Consider the following 16,929-nt stretch of genomic DNA (forward strand, 5'->3'; position numbering starts at 1 on the left):
AAGTGGCAGAATTGACTGGCACCCTTGGCTTTTTGACCCTGTAGTCCTCATCTTTGAACATTTTTTACTGTATGGAAAAATGTTTTCTGAGTTCTAGTAACTAATATAGAATAAACAGAATTTTGTCAGCATACTGTGTAATAGAGTGTCTGTGATTACAGGTTTTACTTGTTTGCTCACATTGGTGCACAATAGTCTTTTTTATTCTTTCCCTAAAAACCATCTCTACTATAGTGCCAACTAAATATTTTGGAATAAATTGAAGAACTAATTTTTTTAAGACTAAATTGTCATCTTTGTCTCATCTGACTTGAAATGCCTCTGCCAACAACTCTACATTCTATATAGAGTATAACTAACATGTGGTCTGTAGTAGACATGCAGGAAATGCTTATGGAATGGATCCTAACATAGTGCTAAAGATGTCTCTGGTTTAGAATGTTCTCCTAAGCTTTGCAAGGCCCACTGGATATTGCTACAAAGCCTGCCTTTACACCCTGCAAGTGTAGGGTGTGGGAAAGGGAAAATAGTTGATAGGCCAGTAACTAACTACAAGTCAAATGATTTGAAATTACCACAAATTAGATAAAGTTAATTTCTTCTTTTCAACTTTTGAGCAACATAATTGTTATGTTCAGATAAACTGCTGGTGTAATTATCCTTTTCTGCCAAACTTAACTTCACAATCACAAAAGCCAATTTTAACTTGCTAGTAACCAACTTCTGGTTCCCATCTTCTAGTGCCTTTATGTGATTTTACTAACATAGGCAGGAATTTAAAGCCATTGTCTTCAATCCTGTCTCTGAATCCAGGCATGGTCAGTAGTGATTTGTTTCTAAATCTCAAAGTTCCACAATTAGCTGTTTAAAAATAGAGTTTTGGACCAGTAGCTTTTTGTACTCTGGTTTATTTCTGCCACTTGTAGTAGCATAAATGAAGCTTCCTCGTCTAAGGTTATGTCCTGGGCAGTAAAAGCCATGGAGTAGAAAATTGATTTTTTAAAATGATTTTGAATAGTCATAACTGCTGCTTAATGGAATCATCTTGGGTGGACTTAGAGGTGGTTAGTAATGTGGGAACCCACTGGGCTGTGTGCTGGTTGTCTAGGATTTTCATGATGAAAGACTTAGAGATACTTCTACTTGCCACTCTTGGTTGTTGGTTTACTAGCCTGAGATGGAAGATGGTGTCGAAATTCTTATTGGATATCTCAGAGGCAACTGCTCACAGGATCCAGGCAGGTTAATTAAACGACTGATGATGGCTAGACATAAGGTGATAGGGAGCAATGTAGACTTTGGTGAACTGGAGAGAGCATATGTTGCACCTAAATGCAAAAACTGCTGTTCATTTCCATCTTGTTACTGTCATGGGAGAGTGTGAGCCTGTTACACCAACACCCAAATTTTTTAAAGAAGTTTGAAACCTGAATCTTAATGCAAAAGTTTTCATGTTTTAAATATTGGTAACTAATACAAACTTTAAAATTATGAGCCAAATACAATATATCTGTGGACTGAATGCAATCTACAGGCCATCAATTTGTGGACCTCTGGTGTAGCCTATGATATAGGGTAGTAGTTTCCCCATGGGTATAATTTGAGGAAGACTAGGATTATATCCTAAGAGATTTCATTCTTTTGTGCTAGAGTTGTTCTTCCACATACTCTTCACACATTGTTTCTTAAATTCCTCATGACTTAGCGAGAGTGAAGTATCAGCCCTTATCTCTATGGGAGAAAAACTGGGGCCTTGGGTAGAAAGAGTTGAGACCTGATGTGGAGCCACTAAAAGTTACGACAGAATGGTAGGCCAAAGCTGCCAAGTTTGGGACTTGTATACCTGTTTGGAAATGTCAAAAGTCCTTGTTAAGTAGAAGCAATTGTACTGATCTTACACATATAGATTCTCCAGAAGTCTTGCCAGGATATATCCTTCATCCTACCTGGTAAATATTAAGAGAGTTGTTACAAATCTGGTTGATACACTAGAGAAAATAGTAATTCTGTTCACAACTTAGCAGCAGAATCATAAACTGAATAAAGTTTGATTCCTTAGATAAGCAGGTAAAACTGTCACTGTTTACCCTTTAAAGGAGAAAGAACATTGATAAATCAACCCAGCAAAGACCATTCTTTTTGGTTTGCTGCCTGTGTAAAGACGACTACCAATGTTCATTTTACTACCATGAAAACTTAGACCAGAGGGTTGGTGGGTATTAATGTGATCTGTTAAGGGAGACTAGTAACCTGATTTTATTGGATATAAACATTTTCATAGAAATGCTCAACACTACTGAATACATCAAAAACCATACTTTATTTTATGTATAGCAATACAATTTACATATTAAATAACACTATAATAGAATGATTTGATATAGTTTAAACAGAAGAAAAAGGGAAAAATTTCAGGTTACAAAACCCCTCCCCCTGAACAAATTTAAAAAAAAAACACACACTTTTTCCAAATGGGTCAATGCGACAAATGTTTTCAGTGACTAATTATGTCTAATTCCTATTGCACAAATGGTCAATGGAATTAAAAAGAAAACCCAACTTTCACAATCACTGCCTCAAAGAAATAACACATGTTGGATTCTTTTGGAATGTAAAGATGGTTTTTGCTACTTCAGTACACAGAAAGTTGAATTCACATATCCACCACAAAAAGGAAAAAAAACTATGACGGAGTTGAAACTAGAAAAAAATTAGCTTTATATGAAAATATAAAATTCTATGATTATATACCATAGATACAAAGTTCCCAGAAGATGCTTACCCAAGCAACAAAATATTTACAGTTTTAATGATTTTTAGCTATTTCAAAATGAAGTGAAAGAAACATGGGTCAACATGAGGGCAGAATTCTTTAGAAACAATGGCTGCTTGCTAGTTTCAAATGTCCTAACAAAAAAGGAGTCACTACCCCAAATGTTGGAGAGTTGCGACATTTTATAAAATCGACTGTCTCCTTTTCTGGAGATGTTTATTTCTTAAAACTCAAGATTTTTCTTGAAATTAATTATCGTCTGTAGAAAATGCTTCCCTTTGCAAATATTTAACAAAAATACTAAAAACAGTTTAACAGCTAAGACAAAGTAGAGGCCAAATATCGTTATTACAATTCCTTCCTATTTGTAGCATGCCTTCTTTCTAGAGATAAGTAAAGCCAGTATTGTATGTTAAATGACAACTAAGGGAAAGCGCAAAGGGTTAAGTGAAATTACATCTGTTAAAAAAACAAAAAAAGCAGGCATTTTCCCTTCATATAAAAATTCGCTGGCACCATTTGAACATAAACTTTAGAACATAGGAGTTGAAAATGCATTTCCAGTATAACCGCTAAATTCTTAAGACGAACTACATTTTGATTCTTAAATTATGATGAGTTGGGGATTTTTTAAAAATTTTGCTTAGAATTAGTAATATGTATCTTTGGTAAATTGGTATCTATATTTTAATTTTAAATACAGTATATATGCATTTAAGAAAAATTCATAACAAGGCAGTTGTGCTGTGTCATTATAAAATAATTATTTACTGATTTCAGTATGTCACTCTGGGCTAAAAACTCCAACAACCAGAACTTGAACACCGTAACCCTTCTTTGGCCTCGCTGGACTCTTCTACTTGAATAGACTAAAAACTCTAAAGGCATAAAAATTAGGAAGACCAATTAGCTAATCTTACTCTTTTTGAAATTCAGAAATTAACTTTTTTCATATTAAAGATATCTTGGCTATCGCATATAAGAAAGAGTTCTCCTGATGGCAACAACATGTCTTTTCTTTGATGTTCAGCACAGCCACTTGGTCTGATCGTTGCAATTTATTTTTATATGATGTGTGCATTTTGCTTACCTAGAGCTAAATTCATATACACAAACAGCTTATTTTATTAAGTTGCACACATTAATTTGCAATAGCTATTTCCTTTCTCCTGAGCGCAAGTGTTAATAACCTTGTTATGTACTTAAGCAATGTGCTTATGTCTCAAAGAAAACCCTGTCTTTGAAACTCTGCCTCTGGAAAGATGCAAGCTATGTTTTTGCCAATAACACATGAATAATAATAGTGAGGATATGCTGTCTCTTGCAGGGGTGAGGACCTGCTAAATATAACTGTCCTCATCGAAGTGTGTTTGGATTACTTTGGCAAGATGGGCAAGTAGCAATTGCTTATAATTCAGTGGGTCAGGATATGAAGACTTTGGTTCAAGCTAGCTGGAGACACACAGTTTGCTCACAGGGAACTTCTGAACTCTTTCTTTTTTGTTCCTATCTTGTTTACTAGCTGTTTTATCGTGATTCTGAAACCACTGTAAGAGACAGCCACAGAATTGCATTGGAGGGTATGCCTTTCTACGAATTGAGCCCTCTATAAACAGCACAGGAGGGAATACTTGCTATTTGTCTTTGAACCAGTGTTTACTTTTATTAAGAAAAAATTACTGAGAAAGGGACCATGAACCCTAACTCGAACATTACTTTTGAACATCAAGCCCACTTTGCCATCTACTAAAAAGAGTTAACTCATATCAATACTCTATACAACTAAAATAAACCCACTTAATTGACTAAAAAAAAAGTCTAGCTCATTGCTTTCCTGATTCTCCTCAGCATCTGGCAGTTGTAGTGTTCCTGTGTTCAAGCTTTACTTGAACTTTACAGAGCTTCCTGTGTCACCTCTGGTTGGAGCGGAGGGGCTGTAAAGGTGTCTGTCATCTAGCACATGCAACTTAGCATGCTCTCTTGAACATCTTATCTCAGGACTAGCTTCACAGCTCTTGAAAAGCAGAGTATTCCGTGTTGTTAAATCTGTGTATTGAGAAGATGAGATAAACCCTGGTAAGTTATGTAGTTTATGAAAACTCCATTGACCTGGCCTTTGCATTCAAATTCTTTAACTTGGCCCATAGCTTCTTTCTCCTTAGCAATTCTGGTCCTCCAGCACCATTCTGACAAACTTTATGAAAGCCAACTCAAGATAAATAGAACCTCAGTGCTGATCATCATTAATGTTTAATGCCTATCCAGATGGCATGACAGCAGCCAGTGTGGCCTTTATGTTGAAGTAATTGACATAAAAAGTAAATAAAACCCTATTCTTCCTAACAGGCCCTAACCCTATTCTGATTTCACTTTTAACAGAAGCTGTCCCTCAAAAGCAAACATGCAATAGAAGAAACAGATCTCAGTAAGTAGCTTATTTTCCTTACAAACACTACTGAAATTTCTTATTAATGCTCCTAATTTTTCCATTATGCACTGCAGGGTGAGTATGGCTCCAGAGGCTGCACCAAATAACTTCCTTGAGCTCTAATGATTATTGGTATCTTTTAGTGATGTATATCTGTTCTAAACTACACAAAAGCATACAAAGCCATCTCCCTCTTTTAAAAACTTGAAAATGTGGGTATCATCTTTAATTAAATATTTTAAATTTCTTTCTCCAAATCAGATTTATCTATCTGTGGGAGTTTAGAAAGTCCCAGGACTTTTGCTAATACAGTATTTCCAACTTAATCTTAAGTAGAAGAATGTATATAATTAAGAGATTTATTATAAAACATTTGGCAAAGAAGGAAAGAAAACAGTGACTATGTAGGTAGTTTTTATTAGATTGCTATAAGAGCAATAGGGAATTTTTAGAGGACTAGTTTCAAAATTACACAGCTGCAGAAGTTTTCATTCTTCCTACTGTGAGGTATGGTATTATAAACTAAGAAGCATTAATGGAGAATAACTAAAGGGTCTCATAACTGAGTTGTATATAATATTGCCATCTTGCTATTGTTAAAGATAGCCCTGATTTTAGGATGTAGCTCTTTTAGAGAGTCAAAATGGAAATAACACACATTGTCCACATAGCTACTGTGAAAGCTGTAATACAGTTATCCTTTATTTTGACACATTTTTTAAAAACTGTGAATATAACTTTGTAACTAATAAGGGATGTTCACATGAAGCAGTTCTTAAGCCTTCTAACTTCTTAAGGGATCTCTTAACCAGCATAAATGGAACTGTTTCAAGGCCATGACATTAACAGACCTTTTTAGCTCCCAGTAGCCTGCTAGTCTGTAAAAGAAAACAATGCTATCCACTCCATTAAAATACAGAAGGCATACAGTATTGAACAGTGCCTAAAAAAAAAGGAGAGGAGGACTGAAGAAAAGTACAGCATTGCCTGCTAGTAGAATGCAACTGCTTTAGCAATAATAATAATAAAAGCAATATTCACTGTCATAACAAAGATCTTCACTGTATTGAACTAAAAAAAAGTAGCATGTATGTTGTCATGGAATGTCACATCAGGGTTTGCTGTTGTATAAGATTATAGGCAGTAACACTGATCATATAGTGCAAACTAGGTAAAATTGCGTTTCACTGTGTGAAATGAACAGAGGTGCAAATGCTCAGTAGGATACCATTAAGACATAAAATGGCAAAAAATAAATATCAAAACTTTTATCAGTGTAAAAAAGTAACTGGGTTATTGTATAACCTAGAGTCTGGCAAAAAAGGCCTCAAAAAAGTTCTCAGTCTTCAGAAGTTTACAAATTAAGTGCCCTTTCAGGATTCCAGTCACACTAGGGACTCCATGCTCTCAGCAGGGTCTGATTCATCTGCAATAAGAACAGCACCATTTTTGTCCACTGTCATGGGACCATTTCCATTTTCTTTAGTGCTGACCAAGCTAAGCATTGCTTTATAGACGAACTGGTATTGTTCCTGAAAAACAAGAAGAAGACAGTTTGAGCCAAAGAACAGCTTAGTCATTTCACATAAGGTGGAAATACCAATTAAAATGGTAATTGTGAAAAACACACTAGAGAAACAGCAATAGCATAAATGTTATCTAAGAAACTTTAAAAAAAAATCATTTGAATTCATTATAGTCAAGACCTATACCTTCTTCATGTCCTTTTGATCTCTGTTAGCTTGGAACCAATTCTCATTGTTGATTGTTCATTAAGATAACCAGAGAATACTATCCTCTAAAGCAGGGCTTCTCAACCTGAGCACTACTGACATTTTGGGCCAGATAATTCTATGGTGTTGAGGGCTGTCTTGTGCTGTGTAGTTTGCTTAGCAGCATCTCTGGCTTGTATCCTCTAGATGCCATCCATCTGCAGTTGTGACAAGCAAAAAAGTCTCCAGACATGGCCAAATGTCCCCTGGGGGGCAGAATCACCCCCAGTTGAGAACTACTGCTCTAAACTGTGAGTCTGAGTTTCAACTGATGTAGTACAGGTTTTACACATAAGCAAACTACTTACAATGTCTGTGAATACTCCAGGCCTCATAAGATTGATCATTTTTGCAACCTGGAAAACATCCACAGCGTTTTCATTCTCCAGTTGCTGGGACAGGGTGGTAAGGGCACATAACATTCCTGCTGAAACTGCTCCATACCTGGGGGAGGAAAAAAAAAGATATGATTTCAGATGTACAAAGGGACCAAATATATTGAAATGAAATTACTGTCATGTATTTTCATAGAAACTAAGTAGACTGTTTTGACATTTATTCTAAAGACACGAATGAATGAAATGCTGGTGGGGGAGGGATTTGGAAGCTAGCATAAAGGTGAGATTTGTTTATGAAAGGAGAGTGTCCCAAATTGGTTCATTAGACATTTAGCTTGATATCTAATAGGAAATGAGAGGTTCAAAAGTAGACTTGGGAGAGCTAAAGATGATTTGGTGTTGGTGATGAGTTGGGTGGTACAACAGAAAAAACAATAAAGAGAACCTCTTAACTAGACATTATTGGACAGCAGCCAGTGATGAAGGGCTCTGAAATTTTTTTTAACAATTCCAAACAGTTAAAATTGAACTTACAGAATATGAAAAATTAAAAAATGGAATTATATGGCCCAAAACAGACAATTTCCAAAATTAATTTCATATGAAATAATTATTTTGGCACTGAAGTGGAACTTTCCTAATGAGAGCACTTTCTATGAAATCCTTGGGAAGATAAATGTGGTTCTCTTTGCTTCACAAAAAAGTCTTAGAAAGGTAGTAAATTTCCATCAGGCCAGGTTGGCAACTCCAGTTTTCACAAGAATCTGTGATGGCACATAGTTTCCACATTAGTGATGAGAAAACAGATGGATTAAATGAATTGTTCAAGATGATGTTGCTGGCTGGTGGCAGAAATGAGACTGGAGTTCAGATGCCCTGTGCCCATTGTTTTTTGAAAAACTTAAATGTCATTTCTGAATTGTTACATAAAATTAAAATATTACATGTTTTGTATCTTTAATACAAATAAGACCAAAGTCCCCCTTAGCCACCCCCCAGCTTTAAAGGTAACCTCTCCAGAGGTAAAAATTATTACATATGTAGATAACAGCCTTCCAGATTTAAGTATATCAATCACTACATTTCAGTTCAACTCATTATTTCATCTGCTACATGCATACCAGGTTTACCTTCTAGATGGACATTTAGCTTGTTTGAATTTGTGCACTTTAGCATAGGTACTGAGTAGAAGGGCTAGGGTCACAGGTATGCCCATTTTTAGTTTCAAAGATACTGCCATATTTCTTTCCCAAGTGGTTGTTACCTGTTCATACTATTCCCAGCATGAGAACACTTGCTTCTCCTCATCATTTTAAACTTGAAACACTTTTGCCAATCTGATGAGTGGAAGACTGTATCTTACTAGGGTTTTAATTTACATTTCCTTGATTACCAGGGAGGCTGAATGTCTTTTTATGAATACTGACCATCTATATTTCCTCTTCTGAAATTGCCTAATTAACACTTTTCTACTAAGTTTGCCTCTTTCAAATTGATTTATATAGGAGTTATTTTTACAGTGTCTGTAGTACTTGTGAGTTTTTTTTCCCCCCAATCTGTTTCTCTTAACATTGTTTGTGGTCATTTTGTTATACAGAAGTACAGTTTAGATGTAATCAAGTTGATAAATCTTTTATTTTTGGATTTTATTGGAATCTTGTTTGAGAATGCTTTCTCTAACCTTGTATTTTAAAGATACTCTCCTACATGTTCTAATTTTACTTTTTTACATTTAATTGTCTAATTCATCTGAGTCTTATTCTTGCTTTGATGTAAGGAAGGGGTGTGATTATAGTTATTTTTCCATTGTATAACCAGTTGTCCCAGCACTTCTTATTTTACAGTGTGATCTTTTCTCACTGACGTCAGCTTCCTTTTTATCATGTACTACATTCTTATGTATGCAAGCCTATTTCTGAACTCTATTTTGACCTTTTATTCTGTTTGTCTGTTTTTTTGTACCTCCCCACATGTATCCCAATTCCTTAATAAGTCTTGATATCTGATAAAGCAAGTTTCTGTAATAGTCTTGGCTGTCTCTACATTTACTTCGTATTGTTTTTAGTCATTCAAACATATAATTTTCATTTTTTACTGGTACACTTATGTCCAAATAACTCTGACCTTCCACCCGACTCCATCGTGTTTCATAGTAATTTTGAAACCAGATTGTTAAGGAACACAAACATTTTTGTTGGGATTTTGATTAGGTTGCACTGAATATATAGATGGATCTGAGGAAATTACCATCTTTTCAATCTTGAGTTTTTCTCTTCATGAACATGGTCTCTTTTCTCCATTTATTCAGGCCTTTTATAGCTTTTAACTAGGTTTTATAGTTTTCTTTATAGTCTTTGCCAATTCCATTTTTGGTTAATTTTTAGGTACTTTAGAGTTTGTTACCCCTATTAATGGCCTCCTTTTGTGATAACATTTTCTGTTTGGTTTCACTTCATGCATGGGAAAGTTACTGATTTTCACATGGTGAAATTGTATCCGGTCAAACAGAAGAACCCTGCTTAAGTTTTAATAGTTTGTGGATTCTGTAGGTAGTTGACCACATCTTTATCTGCCAATAATGCGAATTTCCCCTCTTTTCAACTTTTACGCTTCTTCTGTCTTCTGCTTTTACTGTGTTGGCTAGCACCTAGATAGGCTTACGTACTAGCACTGAAAGCAAGTATCATGTATCTTAAATGTTCAAGCTTCTAAGTTTTTAATATTAAATTAAAATGTTTGCTAATATGCATCTGGTAAATAACAATTATAAAGGTAAAGAGGATGCTTTCTATTTTTACTCTAAGTGGTTTTTTTTCCGGGGGGGTCATGAATGGGTGTTGTTTTATTGTATGCTTTTCAATATCTATTGATTTTTTTTGAAACGTCTCTTAAAATGTGCTGAATTCACTGATAAACTTTTGGTAATATATCAAAAGCTTAATACCAGCCCTACATTACTAGGATAAGTTTTTCATGATGTGTAATTCTTTTAATATACTGGGTTTTATTAGACAGCTTTTTATTGTCATTTTTGCATCGGTGTTCAAATAAGCAAGCTTGGCCTATACATTTCCATTCTGGTGCTAAGCCTTGTTTGTTTAAATCAACATTGCATTAAATCTTCTGTGTGTTACTGTTCATATGTAGCCTTGGCCAGGACTTGTGGGCCCTAACAGGTGGAAAACTCATTCTTTTATTCAGTTCTTAGTGATTACTAATGTGTATTGTACTTTATGTGCCATGTTCTCTTATAGGTATTTACATGTACTGACTTAGTCCTCACAGTAACCCTATGGTATGGGTACCAGTATTATCTCCATTTGAGGTTGAATAAATAAGGCACATTCAGGTGAAGTAACTGGCCAAGATCGCATAGTGAGACTAGAGTTTAAAATTGAGCTGATACATGTAAATGGCTCAGAACACAGATTGGCACACACGACATACCATGTGTTCACTAAATGTTATTTTACTATGCTTATTTCTAGGCTTAAACATTTATTAGTATAGAGTTATAAAGTCTTAAATGCTTATTTTATTTCTTTTAAAATATGTATTATTTTTAGCTTTTCATTATAGAAAATGTTAAACAGACACGAAAGCCTAATAGTACAGTAGCATTCATGTAGTCATCATTCAGTTATAATGATCAGCAGCTCATGGCCATTCTCATTTCTGTTTCTTCCCCAATATATATTGAAGCAAATCTCAGGTGTTTTAGTCATAATTTAGTATCAAACTCTAAAAGATAAGCATTTAAAGAAAACACACTATCACACCTAAGCAAATTAACAACTTTCGAATTTTTTTTTTTTTGTGATGGAGTATCACCCTGTCGCCCAGGCTGGATGCAATGGTGCAATCTTGGTTCACTGCAACCTCTGCCTCCCAGGTTCAAACGATTCTCCTGCTTCAGCCTCCGGAGTAGCTGGGATTACTGGCACCCGCCTCCATGTCCAGCTAATTTTTGTATTTTTAGTAGAGATGGGGTTTCACCATGTTGGCCAGGCTGGTCTTGAACTCCTGACCTGGTGATCTGCCCGCCTTGGCCTCCCAAAGTATTGGGATTATAGGTGTGAGTCACCGTGCCTGGCCAATTCTTGAATGTTTTTAATGTAGCTACAGATAAACGGTAGATTTTTTCCTTCATCATATTTCCAAAACTGTATCTCTTATTAAACTATTTATTGCTTAAATTTTACTATCGCCTTCCAGCCCCCATTTTCATTACTATTTGCTTTTAATTCCTTGTACTTTTTGTTGATTTATCTGGTGCTTTTTCTGGCTTGAGCTGAATGCTTGGTTTGCTTATTTTTAACCTTTCTAATATGTAGAGTTTACACAGGCTGGTTTTTTTTTTTTTTTTTTTTTAAGTACAGTTTGGTTCCATTTCACCAGGTTTTGAAATGCAGTGCCTTCATCATCATTTAGTTTTAGACATTGCGAAATACTTATTTTTGTTACATCTTTGATCCATGAATTATTTATAAGCAATCCTAGATGTAAGGATTTCAGTTTCTAGTTGTTCCTAGTTATAAGGATTTGGGACGTTATTTCACTGGTGGTTTCTAATGTAAGTGGGTTGTAATCAATGAATGTGGCCTTGTATGGTACCTATTTTGGGGGAATGTATTGAAATTCCATTTATGGCCAATGTATATAAATAAACCATTTGTGTTTGAAGAGACTCTAGGTCTCTCTGTACAGTCTCTCTTGGGTGCAAACTTCTCTGTATCACTATTAGATCACGCTTGTTAACTGTGGTATTCAAATCTCTCTGAATGCTACTGATCAAATGTATCCTGGTCGCTCAGTTTAAGAACTGAATACTTTATTCTGTTTTTAGAAAACCTCAGCTGTTATTTCTTCCTCTTTAACCTGTCTTTTATTGCCCCATGGATAACTTTTTAGAGATATGTTAGAACTTCTGTATATGACTTCCATATTCTAGTTTTATTTCAGTTCTACACTCCACTAGTATCCTATCTTTTAAGTTTTTAGTTTCATGAATTAATGTATTTTCTCATTCTTAGGCCTAATTTGTTCCTATTTCATAATAAATGTTCTTCATTTCATAAAATCTTCCTTTAGATCTCTGAGGATATATTTTAATACCCTATGAGGATATATTTTAACACCCTATTATGATTGCTCTATTAACTCTGATTTATTGTGGTTTTTGGTTCTTGTTCAGCATGTTGTCTTCCCTCAGATTCAAAATTGTACTGAGTTGGCCTCATTTTAGCATGGTATTTAAAAAAAGTCATTAGTACTGATTTTGTTTAGGAGGGGAAGAATTTAACATTTGTTTAATCTGTTCTAGTGAAATGGTTAAACTTAAGAATCTCCCCTTTTTTCTTGGCTCTTTCAAAGCTATCTGTGGCCAGCCAGATAGAAAAGTCAGGTAACATGTATGTTTTTACGGAGTATGCATGCACTCCATGTGAGATTATTCTCACCTTTCCATGGGTTGCCTTTCCTGTATTTAGCCACACTCAATTAAGCAGTAAAATTAAGGAAGTATTTATACAATATGGCTTAAACATGACAAGAAACTCGCAAGTCAAATCAATCAAATGCACAGATACTTTTAAATATCTTCTGCATACCAAACATAATGACAGAGCAAAGACAAAAAGTAAGGGCCATTCTCTTTCAAAAGTTTAGGAACTAAGTGGGATTAAAGAATGTTCATCGAGTTTCATGGATTTGCATTTAAAACTACAGGGACTTTTCATCGAGTTTCATGGATTTGCATTTAAAACTACAGGGACTTGGTGCAAAAGTGATATAAGTAATCTATAACCTAGGTAAAATGAGAGTAGTATATAAATTCACTGGCTTTGATATTTTGTTTGCCACTTCCTCTAAGGGTTCCATTAAAAGTAATACTTATTTAACTAGTGTTGTTAAGAAAAAAACCCGATTTTTTTCATCTTTCCCTGCCTTTACTTCAAAGATTTTACAAAAGAAATTAAAGTACTTTAAGTTCCTGAAGTACAGTAATGTTTTTTTAAGTGCTCTGTCTATATTCATTTTAAAACACATTGTGATTCCTTGTATAGTCAGGATAATACCTGTGGGCATTTAACCATTTTCACTATTTCATATATTTACTTATAATTATTGTAGCTTTTAATACTCTGTTTTTAAAATCATAACCAAGATTGCAATCCGGCGTTATAACCCTGACACTGTGAAGAAATGCAGCTTCCCTTTGAAATCAGTAGGGCAGAAAGGAAAACAAGAAAATTGAAGCTTGAATAAGTATCAATCTTAGGCAAGAATGACAACATGAAAGCCTTCCATAAGGCTCTCAATAAAAGTGAAAATACTGGAATTAGTTAGGATTTGTGGGTGTCTTTGCAGCCTTTGCTATAGAAAACAGTCCATATGCTTTGTGTCGCTTAAAGAATATCTCAGCAGTCTTTAGACTCTTTGATCTCAGGGCCAAATTAAAATAAAAAATTACTGAGGACCTTCAAGAGATTTGGGCTGTATATGTCAATATTTACTGTATTAGAAATTAAAACTGAGAAAATGTTAAAATACGATTAGCCCTAAAAGTGATGTTACCACATGTCATGTACTTCTGGAAAACTCTTTTTAATTGTCCACTCATGACAGAATGGGTGTGAATAAGGCAGATAGTATTTTTATATTATTATGCTATCCAGTAGGGTGATACATGTACCTCCAGAGTGAGTAATTAAGTATTTGCAAAGGGAACTCTTCTTCAGTCTGTGAGTAAATGGAGTAATTTGGGTGAGGTCTGATCTACAGCTGTCTTATAAGACATATGAGAACCATGCTTATGTTCTAAACATCTTCTGTGGGAACACAGGCTGTTTTTAAAATTTGACAGTAATGATGCAGATCAGCCTCTGAGCAGAATATAATCTTGAACAGTTGACTATAGAATGCTGAGAATGAAGCAGTTTGTCTTTAAGCTGTGCCTGTCCTCAAATAGAAGCAGTTTACTTTTTGGTTAGGAATTTTATTCTTAGCTCACTTATCTAGAAATGTCATCCACCTGGGACACACCTGAGACCCCCCCACAACCACCTGCCACCCCCAAAAGGAGATGTTAAAAAGATCTCTATGAAGACCAAATAGATGTTACAACATTTGCACACTAAAATTTCAACTCTCTGCCTCACATATCAAATGCGTGCAGGCCTTCTCTCCAAGCCTGTTCACTCCTGCTTTTGACAGAGCTTAAAAACACTTTGAAAAGAAGAATTTAAGCAGCCAAAATGACTTTGAACAATAAATGAGACAAAAAGCAAGGCTTTCTGGGGACAATTTGTATAGGGGTACATATACTTAATAGTTTTAGGGGTACATATACTTAATAGTTTGTAAGTCATCACAATTTAAAACACATACCCATTCATGCAAATACTTATCTAGTACCCATGCTGTCCCAGGCATTGGGTTTCACCCGGTGGAGACTGGGATGAATAAATTACCATTGCTGGCCTCAGCAATGTGAGAGTGACAGTCATGTACACAAATAATTATGGTGTGACATGATAAGCAGGAATGACATTTATCTGGTATGGATGTCATGTTAATGATTTTGCTTAGCACCTCTGGGATGAATTAGAGAGTCTCAGAGAGTGACTTTTGAACTGTGTATTGAATGAAAGGGTTCTCAGAGGAAAGAGGATTTGCAGGGGCAAGGTGGTATGCAGGAAGTACTTCAGTGGCAGATTGGGATGATAGCTGGAAATGTAAACTTTACACTAGATTGTAAAAGATTTTGAAAAGTCTATTGAAAGAATGGATGGCACCAGGAAGACTTGGTGGCCAGTTAGACTTGGAGGTGAGGGAGACTCAAAAAGAACTCTGATATGTTTCTGGTCTGTACAGTTAAGTTGATTAGGGGCAGGCAGTGAAGATGAGTTTGGTTTTAGCTGTGCTGAATTTGACATGTTTGTAGGCCATCAGGAAGTGATGTTTAGAGGTACAGAAAGTAGGTAAGATGGAAACTGAAAAGGAACTGTTGTTCAGAGTATTTCACTAGAGCTACCAACTGTTTAAAAATTTTAAAGTTTCTCTTTAATAATTTCAATGGAATTAACTTATCCCCTGCAGATAGTAGATAAATGAATTAATACATTTCTACTCTTGGCTTTTAAGGCATCTCACCCATATGATATTTGCAGATCTACTGGTTTAGGATTAATTTGCTCTTTTTGTATATAGGCCTAAGAATGAGGCCTGTATACATCTGATTAATTCCAGAGAGGATATATATTTAGCATGTGACATAAAAATCACTAAATAAGACAAATATACTCAAAAGTTGAATAAAGATAAGTGAATCAAACACTTCTGTTTAGTATTTAACTGGTGGTTATTTTTCTTTTCCTATAAGATTAGGTGCATTACTGACTTCAGGACAGAACACCTCGGGGTACTACCATAACAGCAAAATCAGTCATGTAACTGGGCAGTAACATTAGAATCTGATGACAAGAGATGATAAGAGCTGGTAAAACCCAGGAATTCTAGAAAATGCCCTAACTTTATGCTGTAACTGCATACCACAAAGTTTTAGTTCAGCAGCAACTCCCCAGTTATTTTGAGGCTGTCTGTGCTATTTAAACACTGTTGATGGTTGTCACATTTCCAGTGATCTTACTTACTGTGCTATTTAATTAATGTTTCAACTGTAATGCTTTTCAAATCTTAATTTTTCACCTTACTAATTAAGAGTCAGGCCAACATTTTGAAAGACTGTAAATTTTTTTTGCAAGCAGCTAGTACACATTACTTCAAGTAGGAGAGTACTATGATTTGAGGTGAAGGTGCTGAGCCCTTGTGTACTTCATGTTACAGCATTAGTGCCAGGAAAAAAAGCCTTCACAATAAGCTTCACTTTCAAATTTATTAATACTTTATGCTACTTGGGTAGCTAGTTGGTAATTTAATGAACATAATGAACGCTGCTGACCAAGAGCTACCTTGGAACTGAAATAAAATTGGGAATGTATAATTGATTACATATTGGCTAAAGGTTTGTGAGATTTGAAACAATTCAGTTATACAACTGACTTACAGGCCATGAAGTTTGGCTCCAAATATCTATATACAATAAGATGTATCTATGACCCTTTCCTTCTTATTAAAGTGTAAAGGTGCTGGGCTGGGATACCATTGTGACACTTAGAAGCTCTGAGACCAGGTGCAAGTTATTTTTCTCTTTGAGATTCATATTCTTTATCTTTAAATCCCAAAAGACAGTACTGAAGACTTTAAAACACATCATGAACTTTAAATATTATCATTAATACTAGTAGTTTCATCTCTACTCATCAACTAAGTCATATTTTTAAAGGTTATTTCCCTAACACGTGTTTGAAATTCAGTGTGAGGATTTTTAAAAAGTATTTAATTAATGTAAACAGTTATTAATTTACTCATTTGTTACTAACACATAACACCTCTAAATGCATGCAGGTCTACTTCTGTAGGCTAAGATATAATACTCTCCCCTTTCTAGAACATATACTCTAGAAGAACCTGGAGTCTTGGAAGAGTTTGACATATTAAAATGTAAACAGAGCAACAACACTTTGTACATGTCCACATTAGAAATAACATGGAGTT

At 35.1% G+C, this 16,929-nt stretch overlaps 1 protein-coding gene and 1 long non-coding RNA gene across 11 annotated transcripts in view; one reads left to right on the plus strand and one right to left on the minus strand.

The window, feature by feature from the left end:
- Window positions 1-16,929, plus strand: part of LOC129058564 (uncharacterized) — a 68,357-nt gene that overhangs the window by 18,816 nt on the left and 32,612 nt on the right. For all 5 annotated transcript variants that reach the window (XR_008523737.2, XR_010139195.1, XR_010139194.1 and 2 more), the window contains 2 exons: window positions 5,153-5,198; window positions 7,121-7,224. This is a non-coding gene — a long non-coding RNA (uncharacterized LOC129058564). The remainder of the gene's footprint in view (window positions 1-5,152; window positions 5,199-7,120; window positions 7,225-16,929) is intronic.
- Window positions 2,302-16,929, minus strand: part of PTPRG (protein tyrosine phosphatase receptor type G) — a 735,254-nt gene continuing 720,626 nt past the window's right edge. For all 6 annotated transcript variants that reach the window (XM_024244436.3, XM_024244435.3, XM_063722016.1 and 3 more), the window contains 2 exons: window positions 7,282-7,417; window positions 2,302-6,733 (listed from right to left, as the gene is read on the minus strand). In XM_024244436.3, coding sequence (XP_024100204.1) covers window positions 6,587-6,733; window positions 7,282-7,417 — 283 coding nt within the window. In that variant the 3' untranslated portion in view covers window positions 2,302-6,586. The remainder of the gene's footprint in view (window positions 6,734-7,281; window positions 7,418-16,929) is intronic.

This window comes from Pongo abelii, chromosome 2 (assembly GCF_028885655.2).
Source record: "Pongo abelii isolate AG06213 chromosome 2, NHGRI_mPonAbe1-v2.0_pri, whole genome shotgun sequence".
NCBI lineage: Eukaryota > Metazoa > Chordata > Mammalia > Primates > Hominidae > Pongo > Pongo abelii.